This window comes from Thunnus albacares, chromosome 8 (assembly GCF_914725855.1).
Source record: "Thunnus albacares chromosome 8, fThuAlb1.1, whole genome shotgun sequence".
NCBI lineage: Eukaryota > Metazoa > Chordata > Actinopteri > Scombriformes > Scombridae > Thunnus > Thunnus albacares.
The window spans coordinates 26,554,602-26,572,778 of NC_058113.1; the positions used below are offsets into that span (position 1 = coordinate 26,554,602).

At 38.2% G+C, this 18,177-nt stretch overlaps 2 protein-coding genes across 2 annotated transcripts in view; one reads left to right on the plus strand and one right to left on the minus strand.

Moving 5' to 3' along the window:
• Nucleotides 1–400: 400 nt before the first annotated feature.
• On the minus strand, nucleotides 401–6,063 carry gpatch4 (G patch domain containing 4). The gene is made up of 8 exons (XM_044359913.1): nucleotides 5,918–6,063; nucleotides 4,077–4,155; nucleotides 3,906–3,979; nucleotides 3,680–3,772; nucleotides 3,013–3,129; nucleotides 2,526–2,644; nucleotides 2,199–2,249; nucleotides 401–2,020 (listed from the first exon to the last, which is right to left on the minus strand). Exons 2-8 carry the CDS (start codon nucleotides 4,153–4,155, stop codon nucleotides 1,252–1,254), a joined length of 1,302 nt encoding a protein of 433 aa, XP_044215848.1. The 5' UTR covers nucleotides 5,918–6,063; the 3' UTR covers nucleotides 401–1,251.
• Nucleotides 6,064–13,439: 7,376 nt separating this feature from the next.
• pear1 (platelet endothelial aggregation receptor 1) overlaps nucleotides 13,440–18,177 on the plus strand; it is a 52,758-nt gene continuing 48,020 nt past the window's right edge. The window contains exon 1 of the mRNA XM_044358157.1: nucleotides 13,440–13,714. The gene's annotated coding sequence lies outside the window, so the exon portion shown is untranslated. The remainder of the gene's footprint in view (nucleotides 13,715–18,177) is intronic.

An 18,177-nucleotide genomic window follows, 5' to 3' on the forward strand; every position in this document is an offset into this window, starting at 1 on the left:
CAATTGTAATGGTGGTCAGGTGGTTTAAAAATATCATGTTTCAATTCAAACTTGAGTGAATCTGTAATTTTTTAGAACCAGAAAACTGAGGATGTATGGACACTTTCTATGCTTTATACATATTATTGGGTCACTGGAGGAGCAATGTGAAGAGATTTATTGTTCCCCCGACGTGCAGGAATTTTAGATCATGTGAATGAGCTGTATTATTTCTGTGTATGGCTGATTAGTTTCCTTTTAGGAGAAAGGGAAGGATGGGTTTGGTGAGCAGAAATATTATATGTACTAAACTTTTTAAGTTCTTTTTCCTGTATGCTGGAATACTTTTTGTAAATAACTTGGAAAATGTAAGAATAAAAAAAATTAAATCTGTAAATCTGAAATCATCACACAGCTGCAGTTTGATGTGTCACATCATTTAATTTGCATGTCTTACATCCTTGCAGTAAAAACACAGCACAGTTGTCAAGATTAAGAAGAGTTGCTCATGATGCAGAAAGTACACTGAATTATTGACATTTTATATTAATTGTCCGCTAAAATGCATCAAGTTTACTTGAAGTGGTCAATACAGGCAACTTTGTATTAACTGGCTCCAGCTTTAATAATTGGCCAACATCGACTTGATTTCTAGTGTCAGTTCAGAAAAGCTGGGTTTGTGTATTCAGATGGTTTGTTACACAGAACCATCTGAGAAGTCATCTTCAGAAACTGTTTAGAAAAGGACAGGCACTTTCAAAAAATAGTTGGCAGGTGAGCGGATGAACCATCTGTCTATCACCGTCTAACGCTTCTCGCTGTTGCACTGTGTGGATTAACATCAAACTAAAAGATGAACTGACTGATACAACTTATTTCATCTTGTATACAATCAACAATCTTAAAATATCTGTATCACCAGCAATGGAATAAACAATCAAATTGACCTTGAAATCTGCAACAGCTTTAACAGCTTACAGTAAATATTGATTGAATAAAATAATCTAGTCATCTGTTCCATACAAGATGAAAATGTTTAATAGGCAGAAGAGGCACAACTGCTGGATGTCATTATTGAGTTACTGGTCTGAATTACTGATATTAAAGTACTTTCCAATCGATAGAAAACATCTAAATAAATTTACAAGCTTGTCAGAGAGCAGAGTCTCCATACAGTCTATGTTTGGCACATACGCACCAGAGCTGATTCACTTCCACAATCAGCCACCATAAATCTGCTTATCAATGTCCAAAGCATGTTTTTATGAAAAACTACTCTTTGGACTTTTTCTTTTTCTTCTTTGGAGGAAGCTCCTCTTCGTTTTTATTGTCACCTATAAACTCTTTGTCCTTTTTACACTTTTTCCGTTTCTGCTTTACTGGAAAATCTTCCTCTATAACTTCTGCTTCGTCCAAAACAACTGCAGCTTTTTTCTTTTTGGTTTTTGAAACAGAGTCCTGGACCGGCTCTGATGGGCTGGATTCTGTATCATTACTCTCCATTTCCTCACTGTGATGTTTGGAGGATTTCTTTTTCTTCTTCTTCACTTTAGTGTCAGTGTGAAGCTCAGCAGTACTCTCTGGTAAAGGTTCTTCTCCGTTCTGCTCTGCTTTGTTTTCCTTCTTTTTATGTTTTCTCTTTTTTGTTTTTTGAGAATGGTCCGCTTCACCGTTTTCTACACAGATCACTTCCTCCTCAGCGGGAACTGCATCAGTTGTTTCCTCGGTGTCCTCGTTGGCTTTCCTTTTCTTCTTCTTCTTCTTCTTTTTGGGCTTAACATCTGTTTCAGAGCTTTCAGACGCTACATCACCATTTAACTCAATGCTCACAGTGGATTTCTTCTTCTTCATCTTTTTACACTTCTCTGTCATATCCTCCTGCTGCTCCGCTCTCTGGTCAGCTGACTGGGAGGACGGTGAAACACAAACTGGTGAATCACTTGCTGGTTGGCTCTTTTTGCCATACTTAGCCATAAACTCAGCCTCCTGCTGCTCCAGCCTGGCTAACTTGGCGCTCATAGTCAAGCCGTGCCTGGCTCCTCTAGAAAAAAAACAACAGTAGCAATGAAGATTACATCTTGTTCTCTTTAACTCTGTTTCTTCTGAAATATGACAAACTTTACTTTTTCCTTTTTAATTTGTTTTTGTTTGTGAGCAGCCTTATACTTTAATATGGGAATTAGCAGTCATGCTTTGTTGAACTGTATGGATTAACTTACTTGTGAGCCGTTCTTCCTCCACAAGCCTTCATCAGATCAGCATCAGAAAGGCTGTAGAATATTAATGAACAACTTAAAATGTACAACAAGCTGAGTGTATCTACAAAAGTGCTTTTGGGAATAAATCAAAGAGGATGAATAATAAAGTAATTAAAAGATGATTGATTGGAAGAAAAGAAAGACTATTAGCTGTACGGAATGAAAGAGGAAGGATGGCATGAAATCAAGAAGTTGTTGTCATGTCGACTTTGATCAAATATTGTGCAGCTTTTGAGAAAAATAATTATGAATCTGATGAAGAAAAGCTGCATCAGATGAAGTTCTTACTTGGTGGTGCTGGAGAGATCCAGTTTCTGGTCCTCTTCCTCCTCATCTGAGCTACTGCTGTCATCAGAGTTGGAAGACTTTGGCTCCGGCTGCTCCTGACCAGACAGCAGTGTGGCTGACTGAAAGAGGAGCGTAGAAATAGGAAACAGATCAGAATTAGTCAAATTTTAAAATCCAAAAAAAAATGTACAGGATTGTTGTGCTGGTGCAGGATCTGAAACAAACAGTTGGTGTATTCACATCCAACATGTCCATATGTTTCTCCTTTAATTCACCATTAATGACAGTTTACTGGAGTGGTACCTTCATTTGTAATTGTTGATTAGCTTCCCAGTTTAATGCTGTTTATAACCCCCGTCACCTTGTTCACATTCAACCACCACAGAATATTCTCAGCCAGCAGGAAATGTCTTTTATATGAACTTTTAGCGGGTAAAATAACTAATTTTATAATTTCATAAGAAATAACAAATAAACAGATAATGACCTTGACAAAGCATCCATAAAGTTTGGCTTTAGCCAGCGTGGCCTTCCGTGGCTTTTTATTGGAGATCATCCCATCTTCTTCATCTTCCTCCACCGTCTTCTTCAGTGTTATACCATTCTGGATCACACAGAAAACAAAAAAACAAACACTTGAGCCTCCGTCAAAGACTAAACCAGCTGATTACACTGATTAAGAAGAGAAGAGGAACTAATCAGTGTAATATGTGACTGATCTGTAGTATTTAAAAAAAATGTTTTTTTTGTTTAAGTGACCGAAAAGTTATTTTAATTGTAACTTTAGCTTTCATGTACACTTCAAAGTTGTAGCTGTGACAAACTGCTCCTTAAAACATTATCACGATGACACAACACTTTCACACATGGGGGAGGTGAAGTTTTATCAGTCCTGAGTCAGCCAGTGACCTCAGCAAATGTTGAGTAATAAATAAACCAAATATAACAAGTGATTATTTCCTCATTCTGAAATAAGTTACCCTGTGACGGCAGAAAAAAAGCATCCAAATTTACACAACTCGCATAAAAATCTTTATTTAAACATGGAAACTTTACCTTTGGACAAAATGTCCTGATCATGTTGTGTTGCATACAGGTGATTCTGAGTGTCTTTGAGTGTGTGTTCAGACATGTAAAGGTACTGTAAGCCCTACCTGATCAGACTCCACCTGCAGACTGGAGGAAGCCTTATTGAAGACATGATCCCACCAGTGGAAGGTGAACTGCTCCCCTTCCTTATGACCAACCTGGTAGTGAAAAGCAATACACAGTATGAGTCTACAAACATCAACTTACACAAGAAAAACTGTTTGGATCAATTAAAATTAAAGTAAATCCTGCAGAAAATCAAATAATCTCTGCGTATCGTCTCACACTCACCCCTCCTTTGTCACATTTCACTTTGACCTTGATAGCTTCTGATATGCCGTTCTCAGCTCGCCCAAGTCCTTTACCTGAGGACAGAGTGGACTGAATAAGAAACCTGCAAGAGTCTGTCACCCTGCAGCGTTCGGATTGTTGCACAGAATCAGTAACGATCAAGTATCTCACCTTGTTCCCAGCCGTGACGCAGGAGTTGCTGCTCGGCAAATTTCAAGCCACGACTTTTCTCTTGTACAACTTCTGCCATCTGTTTAAAGGACAGTTTGAAGAAATATTAGACTGAGTCCTGAAAAGTAACAAACCTGATTCATCTTTTTTTTTTTTTGATCTTTGTGCAAAAAACACAGTACTACCTTTCAATGTGTGGCATGCTGTATATGGCATTTTTAAAATCAGATATGAACTCATGAACAATATTTTTATAGATTGACTCCAACTTATTTATAGTGTTTGTTGAAGATTGTTAGGACAAAGTGTTGTTGATACATGTTGCTGCATTTCTTCGGCTTTTGGACTTCTTGGAAAACCTATTTCAGTGCTTATTTGGGCACCAGACTGTTGTTTTAAACACACAATATGTAATTTCAGCTGCTAGGGGTCTCTCAATCAAAACAATAACAAAAGACGGAGTGTGATGACGGTGTGAAGTAGCAAGGGATCATGGGAGTTGTTGTCTTCATTGTTAAACAACCAGCTTACGGGATCCTACCAGCAATAGGATTACTCCAGTGTTAATCGTTCAGGTTGTTTTCACCGGGAGCCGAATTACCCACAGAGGTCTCCTCCTCTCCAAAACAAACGGACCCGGTGATTACAGATAAAAACACTGAATAAAGCAGTTTCACCTAAAACATCAGTGTCTCTCCAACAATCTTCGGAAAGCAGTGGACGTCTAGTACGGGCTGTTAGCTGAGCTGCTGCTAACACTTGTTCAGTTTATTTCTCTTATAACTGTAGATCCAGATGTTTGGCAGGTTTCTACCAGGAGCTGAATTATCCGCAGAGGTCTCCTCCTCTCCAAAAACAAACGTACACGCAGATTAAAATCGTTAAAAATACTAATTAAAGCTGTTTCACCCCAAAAAAATCAATGTTTTTCCAACAATGTTCGCACTAGACTTCCTGGGGGGCTGTTAGCCAAGCTGCTGCTAATGCTGCCAACATTTGCAGCAGTTGCAACAGTTTATTTCTCTGATAACTTGAGATCCAGACGTCCAATGACTAAAATCTTTCATCCAGCTAAAAGATATAGTTAAAAACAGCCCAACCAGCCACAGAGATGTGGCTTAAAACTGAATTAAAGTCAATTTATAACAGTTTCTGTTGAACAACCACAACGCCGATGAATTACCTTGTATGTGTGTAAGTTACTCTTTGGTAGAAGCCATTGTAGCAAACAAACACAACGCTTAGGCATGCATCTTGTGAATTATACTCTTTGGTAGAGAGGTATGACGCAATTGACAGGCGACCAAATGAAACGGTCCGTTACTTTGATTAAAATTACAGATTTCTCTAGGTTTGAAAATTGTTGGAAACATTTGGGAAAATGTAGCCTAAGTACACAACTCAATAAAATATATAACGTAGGTCTACTTGTTTTTAGACATTTTAATGCGGAATAATTATATGTTATAGCTTTAAGACAGATTTGAAAAATTTTGAACCTGTCCTTTAAAAGAGGGACCAAATGTCAAAGCAAAATTATTCAGGTGCAAGACAACAAATGTTTGATTACAGGTACAATGGAGGCAACGTCGCCTTAAAACCTATACTTTAAAAAATAAAGCACCTACTTCTGATAAGTTGTACTTTAGTAACCCTGGACCACCATATACCAGTCTCCTCTGCAGCTACTCTGTATTAGGACTTTACGTGTAAGTTGAGGTGTGCGAGTAGTGAGGACCATCTGACGACCCGTGACAACACTTCGACACTTTTTGCATCTTTTTCTCGGATAACGTTTGATAACACCACACTAACACAATAAAGATAAAAACTAAACATACCTCTGGACCTCTTCTGTCACTCAAACTTCATCACTGAAACCGCCAGACTCGAGAATATATATATTTAATTGTGGTAATGTGTGTTGATAACCATGCGGTTTCAGTAGAAGGCTGACATGATGCCGGAAATACGTCACAGTTTTTGGTTGTTGTTCTTCTTCTTTAGTGTTTATTGGCGGTTCGCAAACTAGGTTAAAGGTGCATTACCGCCACCAGCTGGAACAAGCGACTATGCAGGAAATCGAAAAGATGACCTGCTGTTGCTACTGTTAATAAAATAAATACGTTTTACTGAATAGAACTGTTGTTAAAAGAAGAATATAAATGAAAGAAAAATAAAGAAAAAACAAACAAAGAAGAAGAATAGACTATAATAGGCTGTGAATTATATGTTGCAGCTCAGTCAGCCTTTTGCTCTGTGATAATATGCTGCCGGACTTGTCATTATGTTTAATCTGAAAAGAAATGTGTTTGGTCTGCTGCACAATTTAATGGGAGCTTATGACTTTATTTTCAGTTTAGACAATAAGAATGACCCTCACTAACTGAAAAACGAGGAAGAAAAATGAGCGGTTAATTGTGGGATTCACATCTGCTGTGCTAATTTATCATATGTAATGATTCTCAGTTACTCTTGATTTATGGTCTGTGTTTTAACCAAATCAAATCAAATCTTTATTGTCATATGCACAGAGAACAGTCAGTTGCACTGTACAATGAAACAGAGAATTAAATATAAAACTATAAAAACTTAAACTATAAGCACAATATAATAACTTTAAACAATAACTTTACAAAATAAAAATGCAAAATACAAATACAAAATTAGACATGAACATAAACATAATTTGTAGTGGATAGTCTGATTGTACATTAAAGTGCATTGTATGTGCAAAGGATCCATGCATGAGTACAGGTTTGTAAGATTTTCAGAAGTCGATATTACTTGAATGTTTTTATAAATATTCACTTCTTTAAACACCTTAACAATCAGTTTTTATTTTCATTTGATTTTTATGATTCTGCATAAAAAACAGTGAGCAATGAGCAACATTATCAGCTGTGAGCCTGATTCAATTTAAAAAGAGAGATAAAATTGCATAAAGACATTTTCCCCACTTCTGGTGCCTTTAAAGTAGCTGTGAGGAAAAAATCATTATTCTACCCTGTTTTATTTATTGTTTATCAGCTTGTTCCAACTCCACATTGACGCTATGATGTTAACACTGAGTGAATATTTAAAATATTAATTTATAAATATTAGACGTCTTGTGCAACATTTTATTCCGTTTACCCAAAATACAACTTGACACATGTGGTAACTTTGTGTTGAAGAAATTATATTAAGTGTGATATTAAAAATGACAGATAGAGGTCTGGTCTGTTTAGTCAACAGAGGTCTGTTAAGACAAACACTTGGAGAGAAAGCATGAGGGTCTGTGTCTCTGTCATTTTTAAGGAATGCAGGGGGGATGTTGTAGATAAAAGGCATAGATAACAGGGTACAGTTGGAATGGAAACCAGAATGGAAACTTTCTCTAACCTCTAACATTTTTGATCATAACTTCAATCATGAAGTTGATATTTACATGACCATTCCATCCACACAGCCTAATAGTGACCATATACTGTATATGTGAGCAATAAGAGGTAAAGATCAGCAGACAGAGGTCATAGGTCAGTAGTACATAAGGCCAAACATTCCTCTTTGTTATGTGACTGTAAATGGGTAAAAGAGCTTATGTGACTCACTACATAAAATATACACAAAACCTCAGAAAGAGGAAAAACCCCAAATGCACTCAAATAAAGTTAGATAAAATCACATAAAAATCAACATAGTCATTACATGAGTAAATATGATATAGGATCTTCGCTAGAATTAAAAGTTAGGTGTGGTTGAACAATGTTTGAGTACACAATTTAAGTGCCTGAAGACTGAGGATAAGTAGCCTTTAATATCAAAGAAGTCACTAGATGGCAGTATTTCAAGCCAAAGAAAATATCTATAGAGCATTCAAGTGATTGTTTCAAAAGCCCCCCAGGTGCAAACATTTAGTGCTCTTTACATCAACAGACGTACGGGTCTGGACCAGCATGCAGATGTTCAACTGATGTAATGCCAGCCCTCCACTCTGATCACAACATATCTGGCAGATTATCAACAAATGGCTTGCAGGATTCAGGATCTCCCACTAAAAAATCCTAATAAAAGGCCAGTACACTACCTCAGAAACAATCATACCTGAGTGAAAACAGTTTCAAGCTCTCTGCTTCCTGTACAATGAGACAATACAGACCCAAAAGCAAACATTGTGCATTTTTATTTTTATTGATTTCTCTTTAAATGTCTCCAGAACACCCAATAAAGACTATTTTTTTTAAGAATAGACAATATTTTGAACCTCTTAGTCTGTCAACAGGCTTTCCCAAAAGCCCATGAACACAAGTACTCGTTATTTACATGAATCTGCTTGTCTGGATCTGACATTCAACTGTTTCTAATTGAAATTAGTAGAGATACTGTGGACAGTGTACAGGGCATGTTTCCAGAATCGAGAAATCAAGATTTGAATGTTAGGAATGATGTTTGTTTGGATTTAACAGAAAGTTGCACCCACTTTGCTCTATGAATAGTTTTCTAACCATACCAGGACAACTGGAAGCGACTCTAATATGATGACTCTCCCTCTCAGTGTCCTCAGTATGGGACTGCTGCTCGGCCCCTATGTGGCCTGCAGGAAACAATTTTATTTCCCCCTCCTCTTGGTTTCCGTGCAGTGAGGATGTGTGCTCCACCAGACCTCTATCCATGAGTTGTTTATCTGTGTCAGCACTCAGCAGGGGGGGAAAACACCCGTCCTGAACAGGCTGGTTATCATGGCTCGCCTACTGTTTGGGAGGAAACCCTCCAACTGCTGCCTGCAAAGGCTGGCTCAGAGGAGGTTATTACACAGCTGTCAATAAGGTGTGTGTGTGTGTGAGAGAGAGAGAGAGAGAGAGACAGACAGACACAGAGAGAGAGAAAGAGTGTGTGTGCAGATGTGTGAGACAAACAGACTACATGGCCAAAAGTATGTGGACACACCTGGCTACTCACTTCTGAGTACTTTTGGTCTATTGATGCTTTTTGTAAGCAAGGAAAATCTTAACAGTGTAGAACTATATTTAGGACAATATTGTGCTTCCAACTTTGCTGTTTCAATATGACAATGTCAAAAGATCCATATAGAAATGTTTTACTGAATCATAAATGTGGAACTTGACTGGCCTGCACAGAATCCCAACTCCAACCGCATTCAACACTTTGGGATGAATTGGAAAAGTGATATCAGTACCTGACCTCACTGATGCTGTTGTGGGTAATTGGGAGCAAATACCTGCAGCCAGGTTCCAAAACCTTGTTAAAGCAGCATATTACTACCCATGGTTTTAGAATAAGATTCAGGTCTCCACATTCTTTTGGTCAAGTATACTGTAGATCAAATGATGGATAAAACCAAAAAAGGAAAAGCAGAAAAGTAACAATAATAATATACTACTGATATTGGTCAATCATTAGATCCAAAATATGTTTTTCTTCTTGTTTCTTTTGTTGGAACTTTGAGCTTCACTGTTCAGAATGATGTATGTGCAGTTTGACGCTAGAAAACTGTTCACATTTATGAGCTGAAGGAGGAAAGTTTCTCTGTGCTCACCAAAAACCTGAATTAATGGTGTGTACCTATGAGCATGATTTGTGACATCATAACAAGTTTGGAGCCAGACGTTGTCCAATATTCAGTTTACACAAGTGTGATGTGGAAACTTGAAGCCTCCAGTGCACAAACACTGTGAATGGACTTTACAGTGACGTAGGAGACATCTTGTGTCCAGCAGTTAAACTCCTGAAATGAAAAATATTTGTATAGTTATAGATTCTGGATGTTTCAGTGAGTGAGAAAGAAGAGATGTCATTTTTATGATTTAACAAGGTAACTGTTTTTTTAGTGGGAAAAAAAATGATCAGACACACATTATTATTCAAAGCAGAGTATAAACAGCATCTTAAACCAAGTGTGGAGGGGATCTTTAACATATCTCCTGGCAGTCTGCAATGAAATTTGGTCAACCACAGAGAGTTCTCTACCCATTGTAGCTCATATGCTCATGCAAACACGCCTGGGGGAAAAAAAATCTACTTGATAATATGGGGAATTTACTCATGGCTGCACATGTGAAAAACACAGCATGCATAAAGGGTGGCCATATGGTTTTCTAGCAGGTAAAAACTTTTTAAAAGGTGACTGAAGATGATGAGAAAAATATTTAGAAGATGGTATTTGACCGAACATTAACTAAGAACCCAAGAGACTTAATATAGATGCTCTTACAAACTACAGACCAGAATTAACATTAATGTAGCGTGAGGCAACACCTGCAGTGCCAAATGTTTTTGAAAAGTATGAACTTCAAAGTCCGGAAACCATCTAATGCAACGTCTGTAAAACTGTACACAGCATGTTCATGTTTATGTTTATGCTCATGTTTTAAGTTGTAACAGCTGATCAGAGCTTCCACACACTGATAATGTTATGACTTTGTCAAAGAGTTTGCTCTCCTTAATCCTCTGGATACACCTCTTGACATAGACTCTCATACAGGCAATAGACTAGTTGCTGAAGTTTAAGTAGGGCGACCATGCCCAAATAAATCAGCTGACAGGAAGCTTCAGCAAAACCTCTGATGAGGACTGCAGGATTTGGCAGTCAAGACATGTCAGGTAAATGTTAATAATCTATTTGTCTTTATACAAGAAACTAGTGAAGCAAGTGAAAAAGTCAGACAAAATGAATCTCATCAGTCTAGGCCTAGATATAGCTGTTACACACAACTCATTATTTTACACTAGTTAATTAGCGGATGCTTTTGGAAAAGCAACTTACAAAATCTGCAATCACTGAAGTAGGTCAAGCATCCATAGATTTCTACAAATGGAGGAACAACTCATAATTATGCAATGTATAAAATATAATGAAATATACTGCCTTGATATAGATCAGGGCTGTCAAACCCATTGTTGGCCGAGTGTATTTAGGTTTTTGTTCCAACTCTACTCTCTCTATTGAACCGATGAACAGCTGAGTTCATGAATTAGCTCCTCTCTTCAGCCAGCTCACCTGTTATAAAGCATAATTCAACCAGAAACCTGTATACACTCTGCCCATGATAGAATGAGTTTGACAGCCCTGGATAGATATTCCAACTGCATCATTATCTTTCTGTTTTATAAAGCAGAGACCATTTAAATCAGACCTATCCACGGTGTTAAGCATGACCTTAATTTCATTTGTTTTTTCAGACCCAGATTACATAACTTACTGTTGCTCTGAGTTGGCTCATTGCTATTGGCAGAGGCAGCATTGGCACTGGTGATCCGCACCATCTTAGATTTTACAGCAGGCTCCACCAGTTGCCAAAAGGCCTGGAAATGCTTGTGTGACGCAAATCTAAGAATGAAATGATAATCGCTTTAGACTGTTTTAGATTATGGTTGTTAACTATACATTACTGAAACTGACACACACACACACACACACAGGACTAGGCACACATACATAGTGAGAGAGAGAGAAAGAGAGAGAGGGGGGGGGGGGGTTAATTTAAGGCTATTCCAAAAAAACATGGACCAAACATGTTTAAAAACGAAGAAGAACAAAAAAAACAAACTTACAACAAATACACATGAGAGTATGCTAATAAAAATTATATTTTATGAGCTAAAAAAACCCAAAAAAACCCTGAATGTCATCGTCTGATCCTGCAAGATGTTGCAGCCCAAAATGGGACCGCAGCTGTAAAGTTTCAAGCTGGTTTTGTAGCTCATGTATTTTTCTCTTAAATGCTTCGTTCTCGTTTGCCAACTCATCTGCCATTACTGAGGTCGTTGGAGTAACACAGTAATTATGATCAGGCGCTATTTGCACTTCCATCTTGGAGTCGGAGTCAGACACTACTGAGCCCGGGGAAGGGCATCTCAGCCGACATTCCCAAACATTAAGCCTTGGTGCGGGTATGGTATAATCATTCCAGGCAAATAGAGAAGGTACCACCCCTTTGTTGAGTCTTCTCTGTCCCCCAGCCATCACAACTAAATCACCTGTCTGGAAATGTCTACTACAGAGGCGAGTATTTTGAGTGGGATTGAATTTTTCTCAAAGGATCTTAATGAGCCACTGAGACCAGACCTAAGGATCGACTGGAAAGCAATGAAAATTAATCTCTGAGTTGTATCTTGACAAATTGGCACATCGCGGCAGAGATGTTCTCTTCTCTTGCTGTTGATATGTTAATCATTTCTCCTTAATATAAAAACACCCGTGATCCCTATTGCTACCCAGGTCTTCCCGCTTCTCCCCTACAACCAGAAACAGTAATGCACATCACCCATAACTGGGACGTCAAAGGTCCAGTGGCATCTAGCAGAACGGACTTGGCAGAAATGGAATATAACATTCATAAATATGTTTTAATTAGTGTATAATCCAATGAAAATAAGAATCATTATGTTTTCGTTACTTTAGCCTTTTATACCACTATGTTTCTACAGTAGCGCAGAACGGACAAACCAAACACTGGCTGTAGAGAGGGCCTTTTGCAGCCACCATAGGTTATCCTACACGCTTGGAAGAGGAGGGGGAGGTATTCAATTGGTTGCAATCTGCAACGTCGACACCACCAGATGCCACTAAATCCTACCCACTGGTACTTTAAGAGATGCTCTGTTGTGCACCAGGCTATAGCATAAAGACTGGAAACAGCTGTAAACAGCTCGCTCTGTCCAAATTGGTAACAAAATCTTATAGCCAGCACCTCTAAAGCTCACGAATTAACACATATCTCATTTGTTTAATCTGTACAAAGAGTAAAAACAAGTTCTGGTTTCATGGTGGGTCATGTTCCAGCTTATATAACCTGACTCTGTGCAGCTTCAGACAGAGTCAGGTTATGCTAAACTAAGCTAAACTAATCTGCTGTTGGATCCAGCATCATATTGATCAGACTCCTCATCTAACTCCTGCAAGAAAGAGAATAAATGTATTTACTAAAATATAAAACTATTACTTTAAATTTGTTGTAGACCTTCACAGAGAATGAATCCTAATTGTGGTTGACTTTTCTTGTTGTGGGGAATAATTTGTAATATAAGAATGATCGAAATCTAATAGAAAGATTGCCATTTAACTGCAAGAGCACATTCATGATCCGAGGAGAATAACCTATTTCCATCTATTAGCACCATCGTCAGGCCACAATTTCATATTTTTTCGATCTACAGTTCATGGCGATAAAAATGAGCTGTTTCTTTCCACCTGCAAGAGTCAGACAAAGTTCTCCTGCTTTCCATCATCCCACTGGACTATTTTTCCTCTAAAAATTCCTACACACTTTGACATCAAGGTCTGCAGGCCTGCTGAAGACAAAAACAACACTCTCAATCTCCCCCAAGACCTCCCCAAACCTCCTCTTTGCGCCATCTCTCCTTTCTCTCCTCCTCCCTCCTCTAGCAGTCCCCAGTGCTGTCACAGTTTTTCCAGTTTCTTTGGCTTTACTTCAGGACCCTCCCCCGATGGATGCGACTGGTCTCCTTCTCTCCCTTTACCCTCTTCTAAATGTTTATGCCGCTTGAAGATTTTTTTTTTTCTAAGTGTGTGAGCCCTTGAAACAAACGCATTTCTTCTCATTTTCGTCCGGGGAAGTTGGTTACTAACTGCAAAACTAGAGCGACAAAAAATCCGGGAGTTCTTGACCGGCAAGGTGAGTAAAACGTTGTCAGTAAATTAAAGACAAACAACTATCACGGAGCTTTTATTACTTTGTTTGAAAGCCAAAGATTTTTATGACAACTATAATGTGATTGGTTAACAGAATCGACTATTTTAAATTGTTTGCGTCACCTACTTTATGAGAATGTGCTGTTATGGAAACATAGAGCGGCATGTACCAAAGTCCCTAAATGGTAAAAGATGTAAATCAGACCATTGCGAAAAATGTCTGTAAGATTCTTAAATTACCCATATAGAGACTGACATTGTAACTGTAGTAATCTAGTGTGAGTTTAAAGTTACTTTTATGGATGTTATGGGCTTGATTCGCTAAAATACATGAAATTAATCACATTTGAGCAATCCCTTGCAAAAAAAAGCCCTGCAAATTTCACTTGGCATCCTCTAAAAGGTAAAGGCTCTATAGGAGCTACCACGGGTCATTCTCTTAAGTTTTTAAAAAGATGATACCTTGCACATGTGTAGTTGTGAACTGTGGTGGAAGTATTCAGGTACTTGAGTACTTGAGTAAAAGTACTGCAATGTTAAGTACTGTAATGTAAAAAACAACAGCAACAAAAACAACAACACCCCCCCCACCCACCCCCCACCCCCCTAAAAAACCCTCCTTTATACAAGTAACTCATCATTACAAGTAAAATCTCTACATTCATAATTGTAGACCTACATAAGTAGAAGTGAAGAAGTAGGATCATTAGCTAAATGTACTTCAAGTATACATACAAGTATCAAAAGTATCAAAAGTACAAGTACTCTTATACTGTCATACTGTTATATTATAATGTATATTATAATATTGTCTAATCATTACTGATTCAGTAACAAGCAGAACTTAAATGTTGCAGCTGGTCTGAATGGAGCAAATTTGAACTACTCTATATACTGCTGGGTACTTGGATCTGTAACATATGGGCCATATATCATATTTTAGGAGCTGATCATATGTTTTGAATGTAAACTCTGCAAAGGAAAAAGTAACTATACCTGTAAAATAAATGTAGTAAAGTAAAAAATAGAGTATTTGCATTTTCCATGTATTAGAGTAGGTGTATTTATGGAAATACTTGTGTAAAGTACAAGATTAGGTCTGCAACTAATGATTATTTTCATTATTGATTAATCTGTCAATAATTAATTTTCTAGATTAGTTGATTAGTTGTTTGGTTCATTAAAATGTCAGAAAATGGTGAAAAATGTTGATCACTGTTTCTCAAAGCCCAAGATGACGTCCTCAAACGTGTTTTGTCCATAACAGCTTTCCCACAACTCAAATATATTCAGTTTACTGTCATAGAAGACTAAAGAAACTAGAAAATATTCACATTTGAGAAGCTCAAATCAGAGAATTTGGACCAAACGATGAATCAGTTATCAAAATAGTTGCCGATTAATTTAATAGTTGGAAACTAATCGATTAGTCGTTGCAGCTCTATACAAGATTTCAAGATTAGGTACAGCACTTGAGTAAATGTACTTTCCACCACTGGTTATGAAAGATAACATTTCATTACCATTTTTGGCAGATTCTTAACACAGTTTGGTGTTTGTTCTTTATTCCTCTTTCATCTACTCTATAAGTGAATAGACCTCCAGCTAACACACTATAACAATAAAGCCTGTATCTGTTTGTTCATCAACAGACTATTATTAGTCAGCATAAAAGGACATAACATCAACGACGCTTATCAGTGAGTGAAAATAAGCCACTTGTTTAAGTGAAATGCTGGCATTGTGTCACCACTTAAAGCACTTGCTGTACTTATCCTACTCTGACCGGGTTTTTTGGCATCCCTCGTTCTCCTTTGAAAACGTCTCCAGCCACTATTAAGAGAGCGTGATGCAGGAAAGCTGCTCTCCGCTGGCATATTTCTTCTATTGATTCATTGCAGAGGAAGTTGCTGGGAGTAGGTCTGCTGTTTCCTCGGTGCTCTCCTCCTCCTCCTCCTCTGTTGTGTTTGATTTTCATTAAGTCGTTCAGACTTAATCCAAGTTCTGGATCCACCTCTTGGTCCGTGTCTGGGTCACAGAGGAGCTGTGACTCAAGCCAGTGAAACGTGGCGGCAAGGTGGCTGCAGCCCATACAGCTGTGTGACATCCTGTGTGTGTGATGGTGTGACTCAACTTTCGTGTCCTGTCAATGAAGTTAATCAGATGAAGCAGTTGGATATGGAGTGTTTTTTTGTTCTCTCTCTGCAGATGTGAGAGGCGCCAGTGGGTTGGTTATGCTGTCGTGCTAGTATTGTGCATTTGTGTGGCTGCACACTGTGTGACACTGAAAATAGTATGGTTGTTTACAGCACTCTGATATGCAAGGGTTGATTGATTAGAGGGAATATGATTAACTACAGCATCACATTGGTGTATGTGTTTGTGACACTGATTGTGTCCTCATTTGCACTGATTTGATGGATTATTTTCTTGTGATGACGCAGATCTTTTTGCTCCAGTATAAGAGAGTTTGGGGACAAAGACACGTAGCACCAAATTAAGGACAAACTGCAGCACTTCCACAGGTTGTTCATAGTCACTTGTTAACAAATTGACTGACACTTTTACAGTCTAGATCATCTGGAAGTTTAGAGCTATAAAATGATGAACTGCTGTACATGGACGCGTACTGTTTTGGAAACAGTTCTTTTCCTCAGTGGAGCTGTAAAATCAGCATGTAGATTCAGCACTTTTGCACTTTTGCACTCGTGGTCTGTGACTTATGAATGAAGACTTTTTGATTAAGTAGACCCTGGCACCATTTTACACAAAACATCTGTAAGGAGGGCAAGATATGATTAAGTATCAAAGTAAATCTCAGCCACCTGGTCTGGACTCCTGACCTCGCATCTGCTCTGGCAACCAAAAATCCCCAGAAAGTTTCTCTGACTGCAGACTGAACTTTCCTTTGTCTTTGTCCAAATATTCATAAAAGAACTGTGCCATTTTTTATATCTGCTATTATTTACATATATCGGTTTAAAAGTTGAATTCTGCATGTGAAAAGTAACACAACTGCATCTCCCTGATGTGGACCATTTTTGTTTTTCCTCAGTGTCCTCATATGGGATCCTCATAGCACCCCCCCCCCCCCCCCCAACTTGAAAATGTATCTGCCCTCCTCCAGACTGTTTCAGCTATCAGTGGTATAATGGTGACCCATTTTTTTTTTCTTTTTTTGTCTGGTCGAGCAACAAATTCGTCTCTTGTCTGACAGCTGAAGATCTGGCTGACTTACCATCTGTTTGTCCAGGAGAGGACTCGGTCTCAGGCAAGCTATTGGATATGTTTTGGTTGGAGATGACACTGGCCAGAGACACAAAGAGATGAGGTAGTAATTGAAAAAGTAGAACTGAGGTAAGAGTCATTTGTGCTAATTCGATCCCCCTGTGCCTGGACGTTTTTAAAATTTATTGAAACACCATACAGGGCACCCAGAGTGTCTGCATGTTGTCTTTTGAAAGCCACAACTTTTCTTGACAAGTTTATACCCGATGGCCACACACCATTCATGTGCTATTTAAGTGAGAGCCTGAGGTCTTTGTTTGTGTTTTCCATCAAAGCATGGACTCTGCTATAGAATTACCTGTTTACAAAGTAACTTGAATTGTCTTGCACTTTAAAATGGTAATCTGCAAAATTCTTGTTTTTAGTCACACTGGAGACAAGGCTCTATGGATCAGTCAGTCAATCCACCACTTTGGTGCAGACTGAAATATACAGAATTATATTTTGTACAAACATTCATGGTGACCAGAGGATGAAGCCCTCTGATTTTGGTGATCCTCTGACTTTTTTTTAGTGAAATGTCTTGACAAATACTGAACGGATTGCCAGGAAATTTGGTACATATATCCATGGTGCCCAGAGGATGAATCTTAAAGACTTTGCTGATCCCCCATTTATTCATCTAGCACCACAAGCAGCTCAAATGTTTCACCTATCCAGTGAAATATCTCAACATCTACAAGATGGATTTGGTACAGTACATACATGGTTCCCAGAGGATGAATCCTGCTGACTTTGGTGATAATTTAGTTTTGTGGTTTTGAGTGAAATGAAAGTTTCCTTGAAATGGGGTACACACACTCATGTCCCCCTCAGATTGAATAATGACTGCGGCAATTCCTTAACCTTTCATCTAGGGCCATTCGCAGGACAAAATTTCAATTTGTCCAATATTTTGGTTAATTTTCAAATAATATTTGCAAAACTTCTGACATTCACATCATCATCAATCGTACTATGCGTTTAGTCCTAATTAGCAAATGTTAGCATGCTGACACGCTAAACTAGATGCTTAACATGGTAAGCATTAAACCTGCTAAACATCACTTTGTTAGCATTGTCATTGTGGGCATGTTGGTGTGTGGACGATGGCATTTAGCTTAAAGCACAATTGTGCCTCACAAAATCATTATCATGGCTGTAGAGACTTGTTTTGTT

Excerpts from the sequence above, each read along its gene's own strand:
- gpatch4 (XM_044359913.1), bottom strand. The coding sequence starts at position 4,155 with ATGGCAGAAGTTGTACAAGAGAAAAGTCGTGGCTTGAAATTTGCCGAG. Across the intron at positions 3,980-4,076 it reads GCGTCACGGCTGGGAACAAG|GTAAAGGACTTGGGCGAGCT; the intron begins GTGAGATACTTG and ends CTCTGTCCTCAG. Across the intron at positions 3,773-3,905 it reads TGAAATGTGACAAAGGAGGG|GTTGGTCATAAGGAAGGGGA; the intron begins GTGAGTGTGAGA and ends TTTCACTACCAG.